Source organism: Panicum virgatum, chromosome 9K (assembly GCF_016808335.1).
Source record: "Panicum virgatum strain AP13 chromosome 9K, P.virgatum_v5, whole genome shotgun sequence".
NCBI classification, from domain to species: Eukaryota; Viridiplantae; Streptophyta; class Magnoliopsida; order Poales; family Poaceae; genus Panicum; species Panicum virgatum.
This window is the reverse complement of record NC_053144.1, coordinates 55,100,628-55,122,280: the sequence shown is the minus strand read 5'-3', so window position 1 is coordinate 55,122,280 and position 21,653 is coordinate 55,100,628. Positions and strand designations below refer to the sequence as shown.

Sequence of the window (21,653 nt, the reverse complement as noted above, 5' to 3'; positions counted from 1 at the left end):
GGTTTTGAGAAAACCGCCAAAACCTCACGCGCGGGAAGATTCCCGCCTCCACGCCGTGGCCCTAGACGCCGTTCCCGCCTCGGCCTTCTGACAGCCCTAGACGCCTCCCGACACCTGTCACCTCCTCGCCCGCAGCGAGGCCCTAGACGCCGTCGACGCCCGTCGCCTCCGTCAGTCCCGAGACCGACGCCCGTGCCTCCACGACTTGGCGTCTTCAACCGCCGTCCGCCTCCTTGGTTTTGTGGCGCAAACCAAGAAACCCGCCTTCCGTCGCCGCTTGCGCCCTCGATCCAGGAGTGGACGCCATAGCTGCCGCCCGGTCCGAGCTCCGGTCCGGACTGCCCTTCACCGCCGTCCACCGCACGGTCCATCGGCCACATCACCTCCACGGCAGCTCCCCGTCGACACTCGACGCCCGTGTACCTGCAATCCAAAGACCAAGCGCACGATGATACCGCACGGTTGACAATTCACTCATCACAAGCAGGATAGAGTACTCAACATTTCTCATGGAGCCAACTAGGAAGCAAGCACACACTACTCTTGAGTCCTGACACCAGAGCCAATAATGCGCTGCCCCATGAACCAATAATGCTAACAACTTGTTGCTTGCAACATTTGTTTTCTGAAGAGAGACCGAGATGAAATTTTTATAAAAAGGAAGAATTATTATGATTACAATCCAAAGCTATATGAGATAAGTTAACGATCAAGGGGACAAGTGTATTGTGCACAGTTTTTTAAGAATTGGTGTGTTTGTATGTGTTTCTAAAATACAAAATCAAGTCTGTAGTGGAGGAACAAATCTGTTCATATTGATCCAGAAGCTCCCATCACTATAACATTACGAGTACTTTGCGCGCGCCTTGGTGCGCCTAGCCATCATTAGGTTAAGGTTGGACATCATTAATACATATAGACATAGCATTTGCATTGTATGTCCACATATTATTAGGCATATATAATAGTACAATTATTTATACAAAAGTGCTACTGCTTATTACATTTTCCAGCTTCCAGCATAGGCAGTGTTGAAGTAAATTCCGTGGAATGGTGAATGGTTGTCCCGCTCCTGATCTGCAACCATTGCAATTTAATTCGAATTAGTGATAAGTTGGTGTTAATTGCAAGGTATCAAGGCAGGAGCAGATGCTGGCAACCTTTTTTCAATTTGGCTCAGTGCTCTAAGCGCATGGTTTTGCCCTATATGGTGTAGTACAATTATTCTTCATGTAAAATACTTTGCGGGCACCTTTATCTTATTTTTTCTGATATAGTTAAATTTCAAATTTATATGTTTGTAATGAAACATTTATCACGGAAGATATTTTTTTTGTACAAAATAGGAATTTAACCAAAGGAGTGCATTTACACATAATGACACTAAAGCTAGTATCTATAATTTGCATTGAAATTTAAATGCAGAAGTACATATTTGTACGGAGATTCTATAGCTAAATATTTTATTGGTCCAGAAAAAATCGATCATGAAGTTCTTGTGTCTTTCGCGGCTCTAATTACCTGCAGGCCATATAAATTTGTAGATGTATACAAAAACTAATGCTTACTTGATTCCTGAAATAAATAAGAGAATATGGCTGATGCTTACTTGTATTAAGTTTTTGTTGGCGCTCCAGGGAGTGTCATGATCTTGCCTTGTTTTTTTATTTTTATTTTTGTAATAAAGACTGGGTTCACATCTTGTCGCTGGAGCATCGTTTTGTACATGCACTGTTACTGTATTGCAACGGTTGATCTTGGTCAGGTGATGGTCGTGGTTAGGAATGGACAGAAATGAGGCATAACGATGTGGTGGTGCCATGCGGTGTGTTGATACGGAGCAACATGAGTGATATATTGCTTGTGAATGTTGGATGATGCATTGTTTGGAGTGGACATGGATTTTCATAGGTGGTTTCAAAGGCCTTAGGTGTTGTAGCAAGAGCATCAAGAGGATGGGGAATACCAACACTGTTGTAAGCACCATACGTAGTGTGTTCAAGTAATTCCAGGCCCCAGTTGATGTTCACGCAGTCGCGAGCCCAGGAAATGCAGGTTCGCCACTGCCGCCATGTCTTCTTTGAAAACAAAGAAAGGGAGAACATCATTGGCCATGAATAATATTGTTTACATGAGATTGCTTTTGGCAACGCCGGATAGGTAAAAGTGTGAGTATTAATAGAAAACAAATACATAAGTACATAGTTGTTTTTCGGTGGACGATATATTTTGCTTGGGACTGCTTGGCCTTGGCTCATATATGCAGAATTTACTATCTTCATAGAGCTGATGTTTCCTAATGTGAAACCATTTATATTGTTTTTGTTGTATAAGTATGAGGTGGAGTTCCTCGTAGACCCAAAAAAAAAGTAATTCATGAGGACTTGTAGGGGCTTATTTTTTAAGGTAAGTTAGAGGAACCTTACCAGACATGTATAAAATGGAGAATCCAGCCAGGAGCTACCTGATCACATGTTTGGAAAGAAATCATTTCCATTATGTGCATCTCTGAAATCAAATTATTGTAGAACTTTGTGACCTCTTTGGAAAGAAATGGCATCCATATTAAGCATTAAAAGAAGGCTATTAACGCTATCAAAAGGTGATCATACCTTTGATCAAAGCCTGCTAATGCCATCATTGTTTCATTGGTCAATGTTGCCTTACTGTTATGCTTGTTCTTGGCGACCATTGATGGATCTTTGTTGGGAAATAGGTTATAGGTCAACTGAAAGTTTAGAAATTGGTAAGCAAACAACTCCTAAGTGACGAACATAAAAGAAATGATAACCAGTTAAAAAATTTATCTCCATGGTTAGATTCTCTCCAAGTTTTACACTGCATGTTTTGAGTTTCTGTACAGAACAGGGAGGAGCTTGTTCACTTGAACTTTTACAAATTTATTTTAACCATTGCAAAGATTAGGCAACATGTTAATCTACACATTTGAACTGGGCCTCTCAAAAAATAAGTACCAGAAAATGATACCTCCCTGGCCATGGGAAGTAATGACAGAGTTAATAAATGTAAGCACCAAAGCTGAAATCAAAGCAGATAGATAAAAAATGCATCATACTTGGAATTAGGAAGAAGCTATGTAAAACAAATTTTAGACTGAATAAATCACTTAACCATCATTGACCTGATCTAGAGCTTACACATTATGGGTGTTCTGGGGTTGAGGCCAAGATTGGATGGGATTTTGGGGTTCGACACAGAAATAGCATGCATAGATTTTTGTTTGTACATAGTGGAAAAGTAACTAAAAGAAGCAGTCAAATTGATGAACAAATGGGTTAGCACCTAAATCAGCCTGCGGCAACAGGACTGCTTACACCATTGAAAAGGAAAGCAAAAGGAAAGGATTGGTCCTGCATAGATATTTTTGCATATTAATACTGCTCTTTCAATCTGATAGCATACTCGACTCAAAGAACTTTCTGAACTATAACTAATATTGGTAACATAAACCATTCTCATGCTTAGGGGAAAAAAATAAAAGGAGAAGAATCCAATCTTGAAAAAAAATCCCATCAGGATAATCCAATAGATCGAATTACAACTAATTTTTGTGCTTTCCAATTAAATATCGAAAAAATAGCTTGTCTAGGGAACATTTTTTTTACCTCAAATTAGTTCATCACATCCAATTTGAGCCCTGTATGTATTATCCTGATGGATCACTTACTGATCTATCATCATGACCATTCAATCAAGATTCAAATTTGACAGACAAAAGGAAGGAAGCAGCATTCTCTAAAGAAATTTCAGCTAAACATCGTACTAATCATAGAATCTCATAGAAATCGATCTATTGAAGAAGCCCAATCTTGAAGATTGACAGGAATTACACAGCATAATACACAGATGAACTAAACTGCGAATATAGACAAAGCAAATATGGAAGACATGTCCAAGGGATTATCTAGTTGCCAAGGTAGTATTGCAACCTTAAGATTCCTTCCACAGAAGCTAATTGTGCTGCACTATCGAATTGGAGAGGGAATGGAAAATGAGTTAATAGTCACTGCCTCGACGGGATGACCCGACAGGACTAAGAATGCTAAATATGTGCAGTCAACTCACCTAACTAAGAAAAATTAACAGGAACGAAGACAGATTTGTGAAATCCCTAATGTAAGTAGCAGTCCTCTGTAGAGTGAATTGGACTGTAGAATGTAGAACCTGCAAAACAAAGAGATAAATGAAATCATAGTTATAAAAATCATCATGAATTGGATACCGCGGGCGACCAATAAGAAAGCGGAAAAGAAAAATAATCAAGAACATAGAAATGTGGAGCTAGGAAATTTGCACTGCTCCGCTGCTCCACATCTACTCTGCTACCTCGAGCTCGTGGCAGCGGAGATGCCGAGCTCATGGTGGACCATCAGCCGCGGCAGCGCAGGAGAGGCGACACGAGGAAGGGTGACCCGCAGGAGCCGCGCTATTGGGCGAGCTGCACGGGGTTGTACGACTCCGCCTTCTTCTCCGAAGACTGCGCGGCAGTCTCCTACCACGGCCGCCTCCCACCGCTCGTCGCCGGAATGGGAACCAAGATCCTGTCCTTGCCGAGCGGCAGGGAGTTTGGTGGCCTCCAAGATGGGGGCCGCCCATCGGCACGCGCTGCCGGCGACCTCCGCGGGCTCCGACCGCGCCGTCGGCCACCCTGTGTCCTGCAGCATCACCACCACCACCATCGCCTCCCACCCCCAGGAGGCTAGGTCCGGCACCTGCATTAGGAACCACAGCCTGTTACGCGTCAAAAATGGAAAAAAAATCGAACCTCTGCTTCAGGCCTGGGAGGGAAGGAGGCGATGCCGTGAGTGCGTGGCGTGGAACCACATCTTGAACATGACCATGGCCTTGCTGCTGTCGGCGCTGCTGTGCCATCACGACTTCAACATGTCGACGCCATGGGTGGAGCTGGTGCTGCGGCGCCGAGCAGACCTTGAGCGGCATCGGCGGAGCCCGCTAGACGCAAGGCCAGCTGCCGGCAGTGGGGATGAGGTCGACTCCACGTGCTACAGTGCCAAGCAGACCACCTGCGCCAGTGCCGGAGGCCGTAACCTGCGAAGGCAGCCGCGACACTGTCGTCGGCTCGGAGAGCAGCGGCGAGCCGTTGGGGACGGCAGCGTGGAGTCAAGCGACGAGGGGGAGGAGCTGGAGGACGCGGTGACGGAAGGGAGGGAGGGGGCGCCGCCACAGGTGCCGGCTTCCTCGACACGATGCCACCGCTGCGGTCGCCTCCATCGCCACCGTCGCAGGCACTGCAGATGCAGGGGGAGACTGGAGAGGCGACGGGGAGGAAGATGAAAACTCTGGAAGCGATATATTTTACTGCTACAGTATTGTGCGGGTAAAGTGAATGTGAACCGCTGATTCATCATCCGACGCTGTAAAATTTTTTTACTATCGTGGCCATGCTCATCGCGCGCAGAGCGGTGCGCAATTGATATATAGAAACGAGTACTTTGCGCGCGCCTTGGCGCGCCTAGCCATGGTCAAGGTAGGATGTCACTAATACATATAAATTTAGCATCAACGTGACAATTGGAAATGTTGGTAGGTATATGATAATTGATACATCACAATCAGTTCTCATGTATAATACATAACTACATATTAGTACAGAAGCGCTACTGCCTATCATATTTTCTGGCATTCTTGGTATGATACCTCTTCATTCTTTAGCATATCATAGTGTCAATGTGATCTCTCCACAAACGGATATTTACCCGTCACAATACCGACCTTAACATAAACGACTCTTTAGGAGTTATTTATCTAAGATCAATTATGATTTCATTGGATTCTATTCAAACAGCAATACCCATTATCACACCTAAGGAAGGGATAGGCGGTGCTGGATGTGTAGTCCCTAGGATGGCTGTGTTGTTCCTAACCTGCAATCATTGCAATTTAATTTGAAATAACAATAAATTGATGTCAGCTTGCAAAGTATTGAGGTAGGTTCAGATGGCGGCAACCTGTTTTCATTCTGACTTACTTAGTGCTCTAAGAAGCAGCATGGTTTTCCTTTGGTCTTGTTTGTAATGAAGACTGGGAGTAAATCCTTTCTTGCATTATATTGGAAGTAGTGTGCCCTGCTTTGCAGATACCCCCTTTGTAGGCTTTGCTTCTCTCAAGATTGGTAAATCATAACATGTATATGTTTGACACAGGCATTGTAGCAGCGAATGCTAATTTTTTTTTTGGTGTAATACAAACGTAGTTAATTGGAATACATGGTTACAAATTGCTAGAAAGTACAGCCTAACAATTTTTTTTTGGTGCTGATGAACTTGACTAACTCCGCCTATGCTGACTGGAAGACTCTCTCTCCTGAGTCGTCTCAACATAGCCGGTCCCAAGCCCGGGTAAAGGAGGAGGGTTGCGTTAGGTTTTGACAAACCAGCATAAAAAATGCCACTCTAATGGCTGATGAACTTGACTCTGAAGTCCCTGCGTCTTGCAGGTTCCTGAAATATATAAGGAAATATGGCTGATGCTTACCTATATTAAGTTTTTTTTTTTGGTGTTCTAGGGTGTGTCTTGATCTTGCCTTTTTTTTTTGTAATAAAGGCCCGGAGCAAGTCTTTGTTTGGATTGAACTGGAAGAAGTTTGTTCTGCTGGTAGCTTGATTGCTTCTGCGAGAATAAGGAGTTTGGATGAGGGGACAAATAAAACTGAAGAAATCGCTCAAGTAACAAAAGGAATAAATGCAATTATAGGGAATAGGTTTGTGATTCTGCTCATGTTGTTTTTATTTTGGTTGATAAATATGCCTGTACTTTAGCTTTGTGTGTGCAGGTGAATTGGAAATGAGTTCTATGTCTTACATCAGTGTGCTCAGAAGCTTCTGCTATAGTCCATGTTGGTGTTGTGCCTGGTACTGAAATACTGCTAGAAGTGTCCTCTTCGGTGATCTCATTTGTAGATGAAGAAATTGCTGATTTGGCTTCTGATATTGCAAGTTTAAACTGTAAAATGGAAGTGCAGAGATAAGATTCTTGTAAGTTGCAAGGCATGTGAATGAACATCAAATTAAGAAATACAATGTAGGAAGGGCTGTGTGCATTTCGTATGTAAAAAAAGATACTCATCATACTTATGCCTTGGTGCGCCTTTGGTTTTTGCTCTTTTTATTTTTTTTGGATGTGTTGTAGCTGTGTATATGAATAGTTTTGTTCGTAGTCATATGAAACAATGGTGGAACATATATATAATAGACTATGGAATGTAAATAGGAAATATTTATTTATTTGTTTGCTAGCAAGCACCTAACAGAAGCATACAAGGACATTATCTAATCGGGCCTGTGCTGAATATTTTCAAGATGCAACTATATATTATTAGCAAGAGAGTATTTGTGGAACAATTGTTTTTATTTACTTCAAATCGAGCCATGTAGGCATTTCCTTGTCCCTTGTCATTGCATCGTCATGATCATTTGAATGCCTTTATTTGCACCAACACATATAAAAAAAGAAGGTATGTAAGAATTGTGTTGATTGGCAACATACCTTGTATATGTACTTGAGTGGACTAAATTCTTGAAGATGAGCCACGCAACCTGCACAAACCAAATCAATCAATCAAGGTGTAAATTAATGGAAAAGCTGCATATAGCTATACAAAATTTAGAGTACATAGCTCATAGATTAGTGGAGGTAGCAGAATAAAAATTGCAAGAAGTAACAGATCCATTAAATAAAATGCGAAAAGAAAGCAATAGTTTTTGTCAGGTAAAGAAACCGAATATGTATTTCCTATACTCTTTTATATATTAAATAATACATCGAAATCTATTAAACCAAAAAGTAAAACACAGTAGCGTTAATCATGGCAGAAACCAAGAAGTAATGACATGGTAATAGAATAAAAAAAGTTCTCCTAAAAAAAAGATTCTTCTCCTCGCTTAAGGTGAGAGTGAGATGTTGTAAAACCTGAACACCACAAGTTAAGGTGAGAGTGAGATGTTGTAAAACCTGAACACCACAAGAGTAGCTTCATAACTGCCAGCTTGCAATCAGTTTTTTTTTGTGGTACACTATACACATCCGAAAACACTACTCGTATCTTACTGCATTAGGGAGGTATATATATCATGCTAAGTGGTGGGGAAACAAAGAAAGGAAGAAAAAAAAGAGCAGGAATTAAATACATAAGAACTTTTAGCATCAACACAGTGGTGTCATTACACAGAAAGCACAATAGTTCGATTGTAAGCAGCCACCACACAAGGTAGTAGTACACCATCATAGGAAAATGATTTCGTGCAGAGCTTTATCTCAAAGAGCTTTCTAAATTAATTGGAAAGTAATCAAGAATATCTATGTCAAAATTAGAAGATGGTAATTGAAATTTTATTTCCTTGCAATATAAAAAGGAAAATGTCAAGTGGTTGAGTATTCACATGCAGTTATGTAAGAGCTTTTAGTAGAGATAAATAAAAAATGTGAAATGGTTGAGTATTCTTCTGCAGATGTAAGAGCGTTTAGCAGGAGCAAGAACCATAATGATTGTCTTGTTGATCTCACCTGTGAGGGTGTGGCAAACCATCCTTAGCTACATCTGATGGTGGTGATCCTGGCCAGAAAATCCATAATAGTATGTTTAGAAGTATTGTTACATTAGACTACACCATAATCGCAAAGGCTAGAGGATAAAGAATCAAATTTGTAGTTTGCTCTGAATTTGACATAAGAAAGGCATATATGCATGTCCAAGGTACTTTTAGCTTTTTAAATTTAGTGCTTGAAAAAATAAGATTCGTATCCGCGGTAGAATTATTACCTTAGGCAATGCAAATCGCCTTAATGTGTCTTCTTGTTTTCGTCAAGTAGGACTCCTTGTCAGTCACTTTTATTCAGATTTATGCAGAAATCAGAACATGATTAATAAAGGCCAAAGGATAAAGAATCATTGCCTATTTGTAAATGCAGATATGTAAGTATGCTGAACTTAACATAAAACCGGTGTAGGAACATGTCCAAGGTATTTTAGCTTGTTAAATTTATTGCTTCAAAAAATTAGATTCATATCCTAGCTGTAACCATTACCTTAGACAAGGCAAGTAGCCTGAATGCATCTTCTTGTTTCCATCAAGTAGGACTCCTCTTGTCAGCAGCATATGTAGCCACTTTTATTCTTATCTCTACAGAAATCTTGCAGGGGCAAACCATCAAATATATAGCGTGCACTTCCATGGACAAAATCACATGTTAGTTTTGCACGGGCAAATCATCAAACACTTGGTATGCATCCTCCATTGATGAAGCACTTGTGGATAGCAGGGGATGGAATTGGAGTGGATGCAGTTGCAAACCATGCCACAGCCAGATGGACGAACTTGGTAGTCGAGCAAGACCCTGCGTGGTCCGCCTCTTCCAAGGACGACGACGTGGCGGTGGTGGACGACTCCTCTTGCACATCCCTCACCGACGACTCCGCCTTGTCGTCCCTGAATGCTGCTTGCAGCAGTACGCATTCCTGGAAGAATGCGGGCTTGATGGCCTCGGCGGACGCTCAGTGCAAGCCGCCCGTGTCCCTCATTAGGATCAGCACCTTCTTGGGTGCCTCGGCCCGCGCCGTGGCCTCCTCCACCTCGCCTATCCCATCCACATCCGCTCCACCCCCGCCGCCAGCGTTACCCCTTCCGTCCTCGCCCCCGCAGAAGCCTGACTCGAGGGACGCGAATCCGAGCAGAGCAATTTAGTTTTCGTGCAGGCGCACGAGCCGTGCGAACTCGTCCCACATCCGGTAGAGGCGCGACGCGGCAGAAGACGCAGGGTCCGGGGCGAACACGGCGGTGGAGAGCGCGCGGGCGCGGGAGGAAGGAGGCATGGTGAGGGGAGGGCCCGGGCGAGGCCGAGACGGCTGCGCCTGGGAGGGGCGTGGAGAGGAGCGGGGACGGGACGCAGAAGGAAGGCAGCCGAGAGTGCCGGCTCGGCAGAAGACGCGGCGATGCAGACGATGTTGGCGTCAATGGTGAGGTGGAGGTACGACAACAGCCGGTTTGGCCGAGGCCATGGAGCAGGATAGGTAAGCGAGAGAAGCGAGAGGTGTAGTAGCGGGAGGCGGCATAGTGAACGGCACGGCGGCCGGACCTGGCAGAGGCGACCGGGTTGGAGAGCACGGAGACGATGGGGACGGGGACGGCGAGGAGGTGCGTGGGGGAGGAGGCCAGGGCACGGATCTAGCTGTCCGGGCGGAGCGGAGCAGAGGCCCCACCGGGGCGGGCTGCGTGGCGGAGGCAGCGAGGAGCCCAGGAACCGGAGCAAATGCTCCACTGCGGCCTCTTGTTCGACGCGGCGAAGGAAGATGGTGGTGGAGGATTCGAGAGACCAGATTTTTTTCTTTTGCAGGCAATAGGAAGACGAAAGGTCGAGAAGCTTCGGGGCGGCAGCTTATGGAAAAGGGACGGGAGAGCAGCAAGAGCCGAGCGATGCAGATCGGCCGGTCCACATTAATTTTGCTATCGTGGCCCGTCTGAGGTTGCACGGAACGGTGCACAAATAATATATAGAAATTATTAAGCATAGAACCACCACTGCATCATCACATAAACAAAAATGGGATGTGACCTTTTTGAAATGTGTTACGTCTCATCACAACCAAAACGTATTTGCTTGACTGTGGTCATTACAGTGTGTTCCCTAATCCTTGTCAGTCCGTATTTGTCTAATAGCCATCCGTTGATTTGTTTAAGGGAAGCACTATATTATCTTTAATTTAATTACCGATCTTTGCACCATTGCATACCTTTCAGCTACTTTACTTGACACATATACCGGAGATTGTTGTCATTAGCATATATATACAAATACTCCACATGCACTGCGAGCTGATGAAAAACTTAAGTAAAAGAACCTGCTGATTCAGTTGCATTTTGAGAGGACTATGTGTTATACTCCCTCCGTTCTAAATTATAAGTCATTCCAAGAATCTTGGAGAGTCAAAGTTTTTCAAGTTTGACCAAATTTATATGACAAGATAATAATATTTTTTTATTCCAATTAAGTATTGTCGGTACCCCAGGACTGGGGTACCCCCTCTTGCTGTGTCTAGGCAAGAGTCTCGTAGTTATCCTTAACTACGCCCTGACGGCCGAGCAGCCGGACCCCTGTAGTCCGGAGCCCTACTCTCCCGGCAAACGGCCCCGGACCCGCTCCCCGCTTGGGGAGGGCCCGGTGACGCCACGTGTCCTGGAGGAGGTAGCCCTCAGCCAAAACAGCTGGGGGCCCCGGACCTCCCGCGGAGCCCCGGACCTCCCAGGGAGTACTGGACCCCCGCCGGGTCCCGGACCCCCATATACTATCCGGACCCCTCAGCGGGGTGGAACCGACACCCCGCCTGGGGCTGGTCCGGAGCCGCCACGTGTCCGCAGGAGCGGGCACACGCGGAGGGCCGCGTGGCTTCCATTGGAAGACTCGCCTACCTACCGCATTCAATGCGGTAGGCGGAAGTGCGCTCTGCCACAGCAGAACCCGAGACGGCTTTTGCCAGGTTACACTGTTGGTCGCGTGTTACCAAGGCGCACAGTGCAGTCGCTGGCGCCGCCCACGCCGCGTATGACAGTCTACTATTCCAGTTGAACACGACGGCTCGGCTTCGCACATTATGACGCCTACACGGTAGCCTCGACAGACTATGCCGCAAGCTACATTGCCCCAACGGGCGCCTCGCCGATGGGACAAATAAAGACTCTCCTCGGTCAGAGAGTCTACAGGGCGATGAAGCGTATCCGAGAAGAGATTCTCAACCGCTGTAGCTCCATTGAGGCTTTCTGCGCAGTATATTATACATCCACATTAGACCCACCTGTCGGGGTCTGAACGCATGTGTACGCGTCCCCTTGGTCTATAAAAGGGAGACGCTCGCTAGAGGAAGGGGGGCCCCGGCTGGGCAGAGGATAGACTGATTCATACTAAGAGCAATACATCTCACAGTGGACGTAGGGTATTACGCTCCGGCGGCCCGAACCACTCTAAACCCGAGTGTTCTTGCGTTCTTGCCCCCAAGCTAGACCGGCCTAATCGCTTAGTACTTTCCCGAGTACTCCCCCTTTGGGATTATGCGGGTGCGTTCCGCCACCCGGCTGTGGGTACCCCCAAAAGCCCACGACATTTGGCGCGCCAGGTAGGGGAAGCTTTAGCTAGTTTTAGCTCATCTCTTGCCCATCTCCATGGCTCGGGTGGTTGAGCACTCCCACCACGACGATGACGTGGAGATGACGGAGGGTGTGGCGTCATCTGCGCCACACGCCTCTCGCCTTCCTACGCCAGGGGCAACCGTGCCCGTGGAGAAGACACCGTCGGCAGCGGCACACGCTGCACGTCGGCAAGAGTCAATGCGCCCGTCAAGGGCCCCCTCACAAATCCCACCTCGCAGCATACCTCACTCATGTGAGGAAGCCCGCTCCGATGGAAAGCCGACTCCGGTCGCACCAATCCCGCTTCGGCGGAAAGCCCACTCCGGTCGTACTAAGCCGACTCTGGTGGCTCTCTCCGGCGGAAAGCCCACTCCGGTCGCACTAAGCCGACTCTGGTGGCTCTCTCCGGTGGAAAGCCCATTCCGGTCGCACTAAGCCGACTCTGATGGCTCTCTCCGGCGGAAAGCCGACTCCGGTCGCACCCCCGACTCTACATCTCTGTAAGTCCTATCCTTAGAGGCCCAGCAGGGAATAAAGCCTTTTCCTTTGTAACTAGGTAGTACTTCCGTGTGGTCCAGTCCGGTGAGCCTCCCCCGTGGAGGGGTCCGAACCTCTGCGAACCAGGTTCAGGGAAGCGTACTCACCCTCCGGGGAGGTCCGGAGCCGTGTAGCCGTTTAGGCTGGTTCCGTACCCTAAGCCTGCATGCTCTACCTCCTTAGGGCGAGTACCGTAGTACCTAAGACTAGGGGCCCGGAGGTCCGGACAGCTCCGGCCTCATAAACCCGTGTTCTGGCTTACATCGCACATCTCATGTACATCTAGTTATAAAGGAAAAATTTATTCTCAGTTCACCTCTAAGGATGTTACATTCCAATTTCAATCTACGCATTCTGTTTGCGCTAACCCCCACGTGGCTTCTTACTCTTGTGCGGTGATTGTGGTCCGAATTGAGTTGGCTAGTTAGTGACTTAGCTCGAGACCCCTCATGGAAGAGAGGGGTTCGGACCCCTGGGAACCTGCAGGTTCAGGGAAGCGCACTCATTCTCCTGGGAGGTCCGGAGCCGTGTAGCCGCTTAGCCTGGTTCCGTACCCTAAGCCTGCACGCACCCACCTCCTGTGAATGAGTGCCGTAGTACCTAGGACTGGGAACCTAGAGGTCCGGACTTTCTCTTAACCTAAAGGCCGGCTCTTTGAGCTCCGTTCACTGAACCTAGCTGTATATCTCAAAGGATTACAGCCAACAGGATTTGGGACCCGTGGGCACGCTACTAAGCATCTACCTTGAGTCATGTGCTGGTCCAAACGTGATGATGCAGCAGGTGACCCAAAGGATGGACGACGCAGGACAAGACCCTTGCGGTGCGCACCGCTGGGCGCCAGAAACAGCCAAGTTGCTCACAGTAGTGGCCCCACCTGCGGGTTCGTTGCTTCTCCCGAGGCGGGTCCGGGGGCCTCTGTCGGTACCCTGCAGCTGGGGTATCCACTCCTACTGTTACAAGACTCGCGTAGTTATCTGTAACTACGCCCTAAGGAGCCGAGCAGCCGGAACCCTAAGGTCCGGCTCCATCTCACCGGACCAACGGTCCCAGACCTGCTTCCCGCTCGGGGACGGGTCCGGTGTCACCACGTGTCCCAGAGGTGGAAATGCTCAGCACCTGTGGCCGCGGACCCGGACCCCCGCAGGTGGGTCCGGGACCTCCACGTGCCTATCCGGACCCCTGTGAGCTCTCGACTCAGCTAGCTGCTCGGGAGGGGTCCGGAGCCGCCACGTGTCACGCAGACGCGGGCGTGGGCGCAAGCCTTTCACTGGAAGCTCCCTCACCCACCCGCATTAAGTGCGAGCGGTTGAGGCGTGCTCTGCATCCGCTGGGCATGGGGCAGTTTTTGTCAGTCCACACTGTGGATCGCCAGCCCTCCTGCCGCATTAAATGCTGGTGGTTGGGGCGTGCGCTGCCAAAGCAGGGCATCGGATACCCACTCACGGGTTGGACAGGCGTGACATGACAACACGGTAAGCCCGCCTGTTTCCAAGGCGGCTCGTCAGTTACCAAGGCAAGCATTAAAGACTCAGCGCCGTGCGCATGGGCGACGAGTCATGATGACCAGCTACTGACTGGAGTAACAGTGCACGCTGCTACAGTGGACTGAGTCAGTAGTTCGGCACTTCATCATGACCTCGACGCGCGGCGGCAGAGGCTAGACTCTACTCTGACAGGACAGCTCAAGACCATCCCTGATCAGAAGCTACGCACGGAAGCCGACGACAAGATCTCCGGATCTGAGGCATTGAAGGCCAAAGTGTAGTTTATAATACATCGCCGGGTCCACATGTTGGGGCCCCGCTCAGTGTACGTGCTCCCCTTGGACATATAAAAGGGAGAGCACGCCCGCTAGAACACGGATACAACACACAGAGATCCTCATACTCTCTCGAGACTCAGCTGAGAGAACACATACAGACGCACGCTGGACTCAGCACCAAGCTCTCGCAGACTCTCTCGAGGCAAGACAATACAACACACAGTGGATGTAGGGTATTACGCTCCGGCGGTCCGAACCACTCTAAACCTGCTGTGTTCACCGTGTTCTTGAGCGAGATCGAACTAATCCTAGCTAACCCCCGAGTACTCACCCTCTGAGCTTAGGCGGGTGCATTCCGCCACCCGGCTATGGTTTGGCACACCACGACAAGTATCATTAGATTCTTTGTTAGATTTATTTTCATAGTGCACCTATTTGATGTCATAAATCTTTATATTTTTCTTTATAATTTTGGTCAAACTTCTTTAGATGGTTTTGACTCTTCAAGATTATTGGAATGACTTATAATTTGAAACGGGGGAGCATGTGATTAGACCAATAATTGAGTCCATCTTAAAGAAGTGCATTGAAAAAACAGATATGGGCCAGGGTTCAATTTTTCGTCGGAAACCGGTTTTCCGGTACTGGCCGGTAACGAAAATTTTTCGGAATTTTCTGGAATTTCGGAATTTTCCTGATTTTCTGATCGGAAACGATTTGAAATTCAAATTTCGGTTTTCGACATTTTCCGACCGGATTTCGGTGTTTTCCGACCGGATTTCGGTGTTTTCCGACCGGAAAATGTTGTTGGTGATCGGAAATTGTAAAATCAGTGAGGAAAAATTAAAAAATTTACAGCACTTCGTCTAATTTTGCATATATAACAGTTCACAAAGCATAATAAATATTTCACACACCAAATATTAATAGGATTCACCTAAAACATGTATGTCCAATTGTCCATACAAGACACACAAATCGAAATCCAATATAATGCAATACCAAGTCCATTGTCCTAGTCATACAAGCCATAGGTTCATTGCAATAATACAATACCAAGTCCATTGTCCAAGTTATACAAGCTGATCATATATAGGACATGTTTTGCTAAATAAACCCAACATGTGTAATAGTCATGTGAGGAATATATTATTTTTTACGGAATCTATGTGTGTTTAGTCATGTGAGGGATACTTATTAAGAGTTTACATTTCTATTTCATATACGGAACTATATGTGTTTAGTCATGTGAGGGATATATTGTTTTTATGGAATTTGAATGGATATTTCGTGTTTAAATTATATATACATGTGTAATAGTTCCTTTGCAATACCATATATACCAAAATATTTTTTTTACATTGCTAAAACAATGTTTTCCGACCGGAAAGCATCGAATTCCGACCGGAAAGCAACGAAATCCGGTCGGACAATCCGGTTTTCATTTTTAATGATTTTTTTTTATTTTTTTGAATTTTGAAACCGAAAAATTCGAAATTTCGCCGGAAAATAGTTTCCGGGTAGTACCGGAAACGGCCGAAATCCGGATTTTCGGAAAAACTTTCCCTGATATGGTCTCGATTTGCGTTGCTTGAATGCGAATGAATGGATGCACACATCTTTTACGTAGGAAGGATGCGAGTTCTTGTGCCAACCAGGAGTTAATGTTCCTTGTCATAGTCGTCGGTTCTCGAGGTGAAGCAAAGCACCTAACAGTTGTATTTGGGTTTATTTTTCAACAAAAACATAAATGTAACGTGGATATGGAAATTTAAAATTCCAAATGAATTCTTAAAGAAAGAGTTTTTTTACATATGGGATTAAACTCAATTTTACGTGTACATGGTAATGTTTCTTGTGGTGGAATCTGCCCACTAGGGTTCGAGCTCTCAACTCAGTACTTGTGCTCGAATTTTTCTGAATATATTTAAGGATTTAACCAGCTCGAAGGTGCTCATAGAGATAGGATTGCATGCGTTTATGAGCGTCTGTGTTTTTGTACCGTGTTTTATAAAAGAAATTAGCACATGGTACAAAACATATCACCCTTGCTACGGAGCACCATATGGTCCAGCGTGAAGCACTCTGGTAGGGTTTTTACTGGCTTCGGTTTCACCTATTTTGTGCAAATTATGATATTATAGTGTGAAGCCATTTTATAAAGCGGGTAAAATGAACTGAAGCCGGATGAAGCCACTTTATTTTACGGCGTCAGTGAATGAAGCCATTTTAGAAGAGCTCTCAGAAATATGAATAAACACCTATGCAATATTGCAGGGTGACTCACTTCCTGCCGTGTGAGCCCAAGTGCAGTAGAGCCCACACGCCAGTAAAGGAGAGTCCTTCTGCAGTACTGCACAAGAACTACTTCCCCAAACAGCCCCTCTCCTTCCTGGTAGCACTACTGTGAGGCCCTGTTTAGTTCCCAAAAAAATTTTTACAGTGTCCGTCACATCGAATCGTTAAACACATGCATGGAGTATTAAATGTAGTTAAAAAATAACTAATTACACAGTCTAACTGATTAGCATGAGATGAATCTTTTAAGCCTAATTAGTCCATGATTGGACATTGTTTGTCAAATAACAACGAAATGTGCTACAGTATCAAAATCCAAATCTTTTCGCGAACTAAACACAGTCTGAAAAACTAACGCAATGATAAAAAAAAAGAAAAACTAACGCTGCAACTGCTCTTACTCTGTCCAGGTGCAATGAACCATTGGTTGTATCACTAGAGACGCGCATGTTAAAATTGGAGCACCGTCACCTGTTCTTTCTGCTCGAGCACGATAACCGCGCCATTACCACCCAGAAAGGAAATATTCCAGATTCTTGGGACCAGCTGTGCATGTACTGCCCCTAATTCCCTAATTATTTTTTTTGAAATAAATAATATTCCCTAATTACACCTTCTGAATTCTGATTCTGGGAATCGTTGTCGCATGGTGCTCATGAATCATGATTTCGCAAATCCGTAACGGATTTCACGCCTGAGATTCGAGGCCGGGTTCAAAAATTTTCGAAACGTGTCGACGTGGAAGCTGGCCATTGGTCGGACGCATGTATTGGCACGCCAAATCCATTTTTCCCCCCGCAGCGTTGCTCTGCAGTTAGTTGCGCGGCCATATAAACCCCTCCCGTCCTGCTCCTAGTTACTCCCATCTCACGCCTCCCCCCTCCTCTTCCTGCACCCCAAGTGGAAAAAACTAATCGCGATTAGTTGACGTGATTTGAGGAGGAGGAGGAGGAGGAGAGGAGGAGGATTCAACCGATAATTTCGTTGGGTTGTTCTGCAGATAGACGCCGGCGCGCGGCGATGATGCGGCAGGGGGCGGGGAACTTGGTGAGGAGGTTCTCCCGGCTCGCCGCGGCGGCCGAGACGCCGGCCGCCGCGCCGAGAATGCCGGCGTTCGACCACGTGCCGCTGCCCTACGACGGGCCGAGCGCCGCCGAGATCGCCCGCAAGCGCGCCGAGTACCTCAGCCCGTCGCTGTTCCACTTCTACTCCAAGCCTGTACGTCGATCGATCCCACCCCCACGAAGATCCATCTGCGGCCTCCATGCCGGCCAGTTCCTGATTTCCGCAGCAAAAAAAACTGGCAGTTTTTATGGCATTCAAGAATTTCTCGATTTTCTGATGCTTGGGCTTTTCCCTTTCTCTTTCTCTTGACCCTCTATTCAAATTTCAAACTTTGGCAACATTCTCCGACCTCTAGTGAAATTTCTCGATACATCTAGCAGCGAGAGCCACTGGGTGTACAGTATGAAGAAGAAATATTTACACGGTAGGGGGTTGGATCAAAGATCCCATTGGACGACAAAAAAAAATAATCAAGGGGAAAAGTGGCTTAGTGTGGTATGGCCAGCCTTGGCAGAATGCTAACAGGTTGCTGCTGCGTTGTGATGCGACGTTGCAGCTGAACATCGTGGAGGGGAAGAGGCAGTACCTGTACGACGAGCACGGGCGGCGCTACCTGGACGCGTTCGCGGGGATCGCCACCGTGTGCTGCGGGCACTGCCACCCCGACGTTGTGGACGCGATCACCGCGCAGGCCAGGCGCCTGCAGCACTCCACCGTGCTCTACCTCAACCACGCCATCGCCGACTTCGCCGAGGCGCTGGCCTCCAAGCTGCCCGGCGACCTCAAGGTGCGCTGCGCACGCAACTGCTGCCGTCCTGTCCTGCGCCGGCTCTGCTTCAGCCATAAGCCATCTAGCAGCAGCTAGCAACGCCGCTCATTTCCTGATGGTGCCGTTTGGTTCCTGGCATGCACACGCAGGTCGTGTTCTTCACCAACTCCGGCACGGAGGCGAACGAGCTCGCCATCCTGATGGCGCGGCTGTACACCGGCTCCCACGACATCATATCCCTCCGCAACTCCTACCACGGGAACGCCGCCGGCACCATGGGCGCCACCGCGCAGAAGAACTGGAAGTTCAACGTCGTCCAGGTACACGCATGCACCTGTGCCCTGTGGTTCTGTGCCACTGAATTTGGCTGAAATGGAAGCCGTTCTCTCTCTCTTTTTTTTTTTGATGGCCTGCGGCGCTGAATTAGAGCGGCGTGCACCACGCCGTGAACCCGGACCCCTACAGAGGCGTCTTCGGCTCCGACGCCGAGAAGTACGCGCGCGACGTGCAGGAGATCATCGAGTTCGGCACCACCGGCCACGTTGCCGGCTTCATATCCGAAGCCATCCAGGTGCGCTACACTGACGCGGCCGGTGGCGCACGAGGAGCAAATCAAAGCTACTCCGTAATAGATAAAGTTATTTGCTTGTGAGCGCAGGGTGTCGGTGGAATCGTGGAGGTGTCGCCGGGGTACCTGCCGCTGGCGTACGAGAAGGTCCGGAAGGCCGGCGGGCTCTGCATCGCCGACGAGGTCCAGGCGGGGTTCGCGCGCGTCGGCAGCCACTTCTGGGGGTTCGAGACCCACGGCGTCGTCCCGGACATAGTGACCATGGCCAAGGTACAGGGCCCTGGCACGTCATCATCTTTAGTTAGTTTTCTTCCGGCTTGTTTCTTTGCCTGGGGCTTTTGCTCTGAACCTGACCCAATAATGTTCTCCAGGGCATCGGCAACGGCATCCCCCTGGGCGCCGTGGTGACGACGCCGGACATCGCACAGGTGCTGACCCGGCGCTGCTACTTCAACACGTTCGGCGGCAACCCACTGTGCACCGCGGGCGGGCTCGCCGTGCTCAAGGTGCTCGAGAAGGAGAGGCTCCAGGAGAACGCCTTCATCGTCGGCTCCTACCTCAAGGACCGCCTCCGTGGCCTCCAGGAGAAGCACGAAAGTGAGGCTCGCATCTCCCTCTGTCGGACCGGTCGAGCTCGAGCGAGATTGTTCCGTGGAGAATTCGAGAGCTTGTATCTATCTTTCTGACAAGGATCCCGCTCAATTGCTCCTCCTTGTGTTCTTGCAGTCATCGGCGACGTGAGGGGGACGGGCTTCATGCTCGGCGTCGAGCTCGTGACCGACCGGCAGCTCAAGACGCCGGCCAAAGAGGAGATCTGCAACGTCATGGAACACATGAAAGGTACCTCTTCTTGAACAGTAGAAATCATTCGACGTCGAGATCGAATAGATTCTAGCATGAAACGGCGCTGTTACTTCCTGTGTTCAGATATGGGCGTCTTGGTAGGGAAAGGCGGGTTCTATGGGAATGTCTTCAGGATCACACCCCCTCTGTGCTTCAGCAAGGAAGATGCTGGTACGTTAATCTACTCGGTTACAAACCTTAACAACATTTTAGTTTAATTAGCTATAGCATTTGGGCTAATCGCTTTTAATCTCTGCATGCAGACTTCTTCGTTGAAGTGATGGACATTGCGCTGTCCAAGCTCTGAGCGCTAGCTGGCCCAGACGTTGCAAAGATGGTGTTGGTGTACATAGGGAAGGAATCCTTGCAAACGTTTAGCAGCTGTATCTGAGTTTACCTGGAGTAACTGAAATTGCAGCCTATCCGACTATCTCCGTGATGAAATACACTACAGTATGTAATTCCTGGAGAAAAAAATTGAATCATGAACCAATGCAAGAAGACGAGGTTGTCTTCGTTCCTACCATTTTATATACGCTTGCCTGTAACGTGCCAGGAATATTGGGTGGCCCAGTTCGAACTTCCTATCAGTAATCACTTGAAACTACGGACATTTTATATACGCTTGCCATAACGTGCCAGGAATATTGAGTAGTTTTGAGTTCTATTTCCGTGTGGTAATAATTTCCCGTACTTGTTAACTAGGCCAGGTGGGTGATGGCAAGCTAATGCTCGGCATTGATGTGGTTTTCCCAATAACTAATTTTTGAGTGCCGTTTCTCCAATAACTCATATTAGAGTTAAATATAATATGCTGGAGCACCTCCTGTTACCAAAAGGACAGATTTTTGGTATTGGGAGAGGGATGAGTAATTTGCTAGAGATGCTCATCTCCAACGTTCCCAATCTCTCTTCCACATTTTTGTTTTTTTTTGAAAAAAAGGGAAAAACACTCTCTAATAGTTCCCCATCATAGTTCCACATCCCCTAACAATTGGCAAATTGATCTTCCGTGTGTGTAAAAATATGCACTGCTTCTCCCCTCCCGATTGCACCTCCCCCGCACCGTTTCACACGGATTTATTCTTGTGGGGCCATAACTTCTTATTTTTGGGAGTAGAAATAGAGAAATATTGGAGATTGACTCTTTTTTGCCTCTCCGTAACTATTTGGGGAGTTGACAAACAACAAAGTTTGGGAGAAAATATTGAAAACTATTGGAGATGCTTTTACCAATTCCATCGCCAAATACCTAATTTTTTTGGTAATTGTCAAAATACACCTCACTTTTGTTTAAATGTAAGGGATTCCTCCCCTACCCTATATTTTGAGTAATATGCTACAACACTAACTACCAAAAATATATAAAATATTATTGGTGATAGAGAGAAAAAATATATAGAGATATGAGGGATAATAATATGTTGAAGATGCTCCAACCTCGTTAAGTGTGTCACCCGAGTTCCAAGTACTCTTCGGTATGCCCAAGTGGAAAACTAACGTGGAGCAACATCTATCCGTATCACGAATAGGAGTCCACTGGATGTGACAGGATCTTCCACAAGTCACTTTTACAGCAAGTATCTATAAAAATATATTTTTTCTAATGAAATAGCTTCTAATTTGTTTGAAATCAAACTATTTCAAGTT

At 47.1% G+C, this 21,653-nt stretch overlaps 2 protein-coding genes and 2 long non-coding RNA genes across 16 annotated transcripts; 2 read left to right on the top strand and 2 right to left on the bottom strand.

Moving 5' to 3' along the window:
• Window positions 1-854: 854 nt before the first annotated feature.
• LOC120652429 lies at window positions 855-4,334 on the bottom strand. Of its 2 annotated transcripts, XR_005666575.1 has the most exons (6): window positions 4,087-4,334; window positions 2,613-3,981; window positions 2,427-2,508; window positions 2,202-2,296; window positions 1,610-2,078; window positions 855-1,077 (listed from the first exon to the last, which is right to left on the bottom strand). It is a non-coding gene; the product is annotated as an uncharacterized LOC120652429 (long non-coding RNA). The 2 variants fall into 2 exon arrangements; XR_005666574.1 differs by having other exon boundaries at window positions 2,613-4,331.
• Window positions 4,335-5,547: 1,213 nt separating this feature from the next.
• LOC120652428 lies at window positions 5,548-10,331 on the bottom strand. 11 transcript variants are annotated; one of them, XR_005666565.1, is made up of 8 exons: window positions 9,333-10,322; window positions 9,067-9,171; window positions 8,801-8,866; window positions 8,545-8,593; window positions 7,528-7,577; window positions 6,844-6,984; window positions 6,517-6,651; window positions 5,548-5,906 (listed from the first exon to the last, which is right to left on the bottom strand). XR_005666565.1 is itself a non-coding variant. In XM_039930244.1 (8 exons), the coding sequence occupies exons 2-8, from the start codon at window positions 8,564-8,566 to the stop codon at window positions 6,204-6,206; spliced, it is 465 nt and encodes a 154-aa protein (XP_039786178.1). In that variant the 5' UTR covers window positions 8,567-8,593; window positions 8,801-9,060; the 3' UTR covers window positions 5,548-6,203. The 11 variants fall into 11 exon arrangements, 1 of the variants encoding a protein (XP_039786178.1); XM_039930244.1 differs by lacking the exons at window positions 9,067-9,171; window positions 9,333-10,322 and adding exons at window positions 6,440-6,482; window positions 7,397-7,429 and having other exon boundaries at window positions 5,548-6,293; window positions 6,566-6,651; window positions 8,801-9,060; XR_005666568.1 differs by lacking the exon at window positions 5,548-5,906 and adding an exon at window positions 7,113-7,170 and having other exon boundaries at window positions 6,441-6,651; window positions 9,333-10,328.
• On the top strand, window positions 6,650-9,028 carry LOC120652430. Its single transcript, XR_005666576.1, has 2 exons — window positions 6,650-7,927; window positions 7,970-9,028. It is a non-coding gene; the product is annotated as an uncharacterized LOC120652430 (long non-coding RNA).
• A 7,282-nt stretch (window positions 10,332-17,613) lies between the features above and the next one.
• LOC120652427 (alanine--glyoxylate aminotransferase 2 homolog 3, mitochondrial-like) lies at window positions 17,614-20,616 on the top strand. Of its 2 annotated transcripts, none has more exons than XM_039930243.1 (9): window positions 17,614-17,976; window positions 18,380-18,610; window positions 18,742-18,912; window positions 19,058-19,163; window positions 19,251-19,430; window positions 19,532-19,757; window positions 19,887-20,000; window positions 20,088-20,174; window positions 20,267-20,616. In XM_039930243.1, coding segments are annotated over exons 1-9 (1,314 nt in total). In that variant the 5' UTR covers window positions 17,614-17,778; the 3' UTR covers window positions 20,268-20,616. The 2 variants fall into 2 exon arrangements, with proteins under 2 accessions (XP_039786177.1, XP_039786176.1); XM_039930242.1 differs by having other exon boundaries at window positions 19,020-19,163.
• Window positions 20,617-21,653: the final 1,037 nt, after the last annotated feature.

Coding starts and splice junctions, on each gene's coding strand:
- LOC120652428 (XM_039930244.1), bottom strand. CDS start 8,566: ATGGTTTGCCACACCCTCACAG. Junction 6,483..6,565: donor CTTTATTACAAAAAAAAAAG/GCAAGATCAAGA, acceptor TATATATTTCAG/GAACCTGCAAGACGCAGGGA. Junction 6,294..6,439: donor CAGAGTCAAGTTCATCAGCC/ATTAGAGTGGCA, acceptor GTTCATCAGCAC/CAAAAAAAAATTGTTAGGCT.
- LOC120652427 (XM_039930242.1), top strand. CDS start 17,779: ATGATGCGGCAGGGGGCGGGGAACTTGGTGAGGAGGTTCTCCCGGCTC. Junction 19,164..19,250: donor TCATATCCGAAGCCATCCAG/GTGCGCTACACT, acceptor TTGTGAGCGCAG/GGTGTCGGTGGAATCGTGGA. Junction 19,758..19,886: donor CCTCCAGGAGAAGCACGAAA/GTGAGGCTCGCA, acceptor GTGTTCTTGCAG/TCATCGGCGACGTGAGGGGG.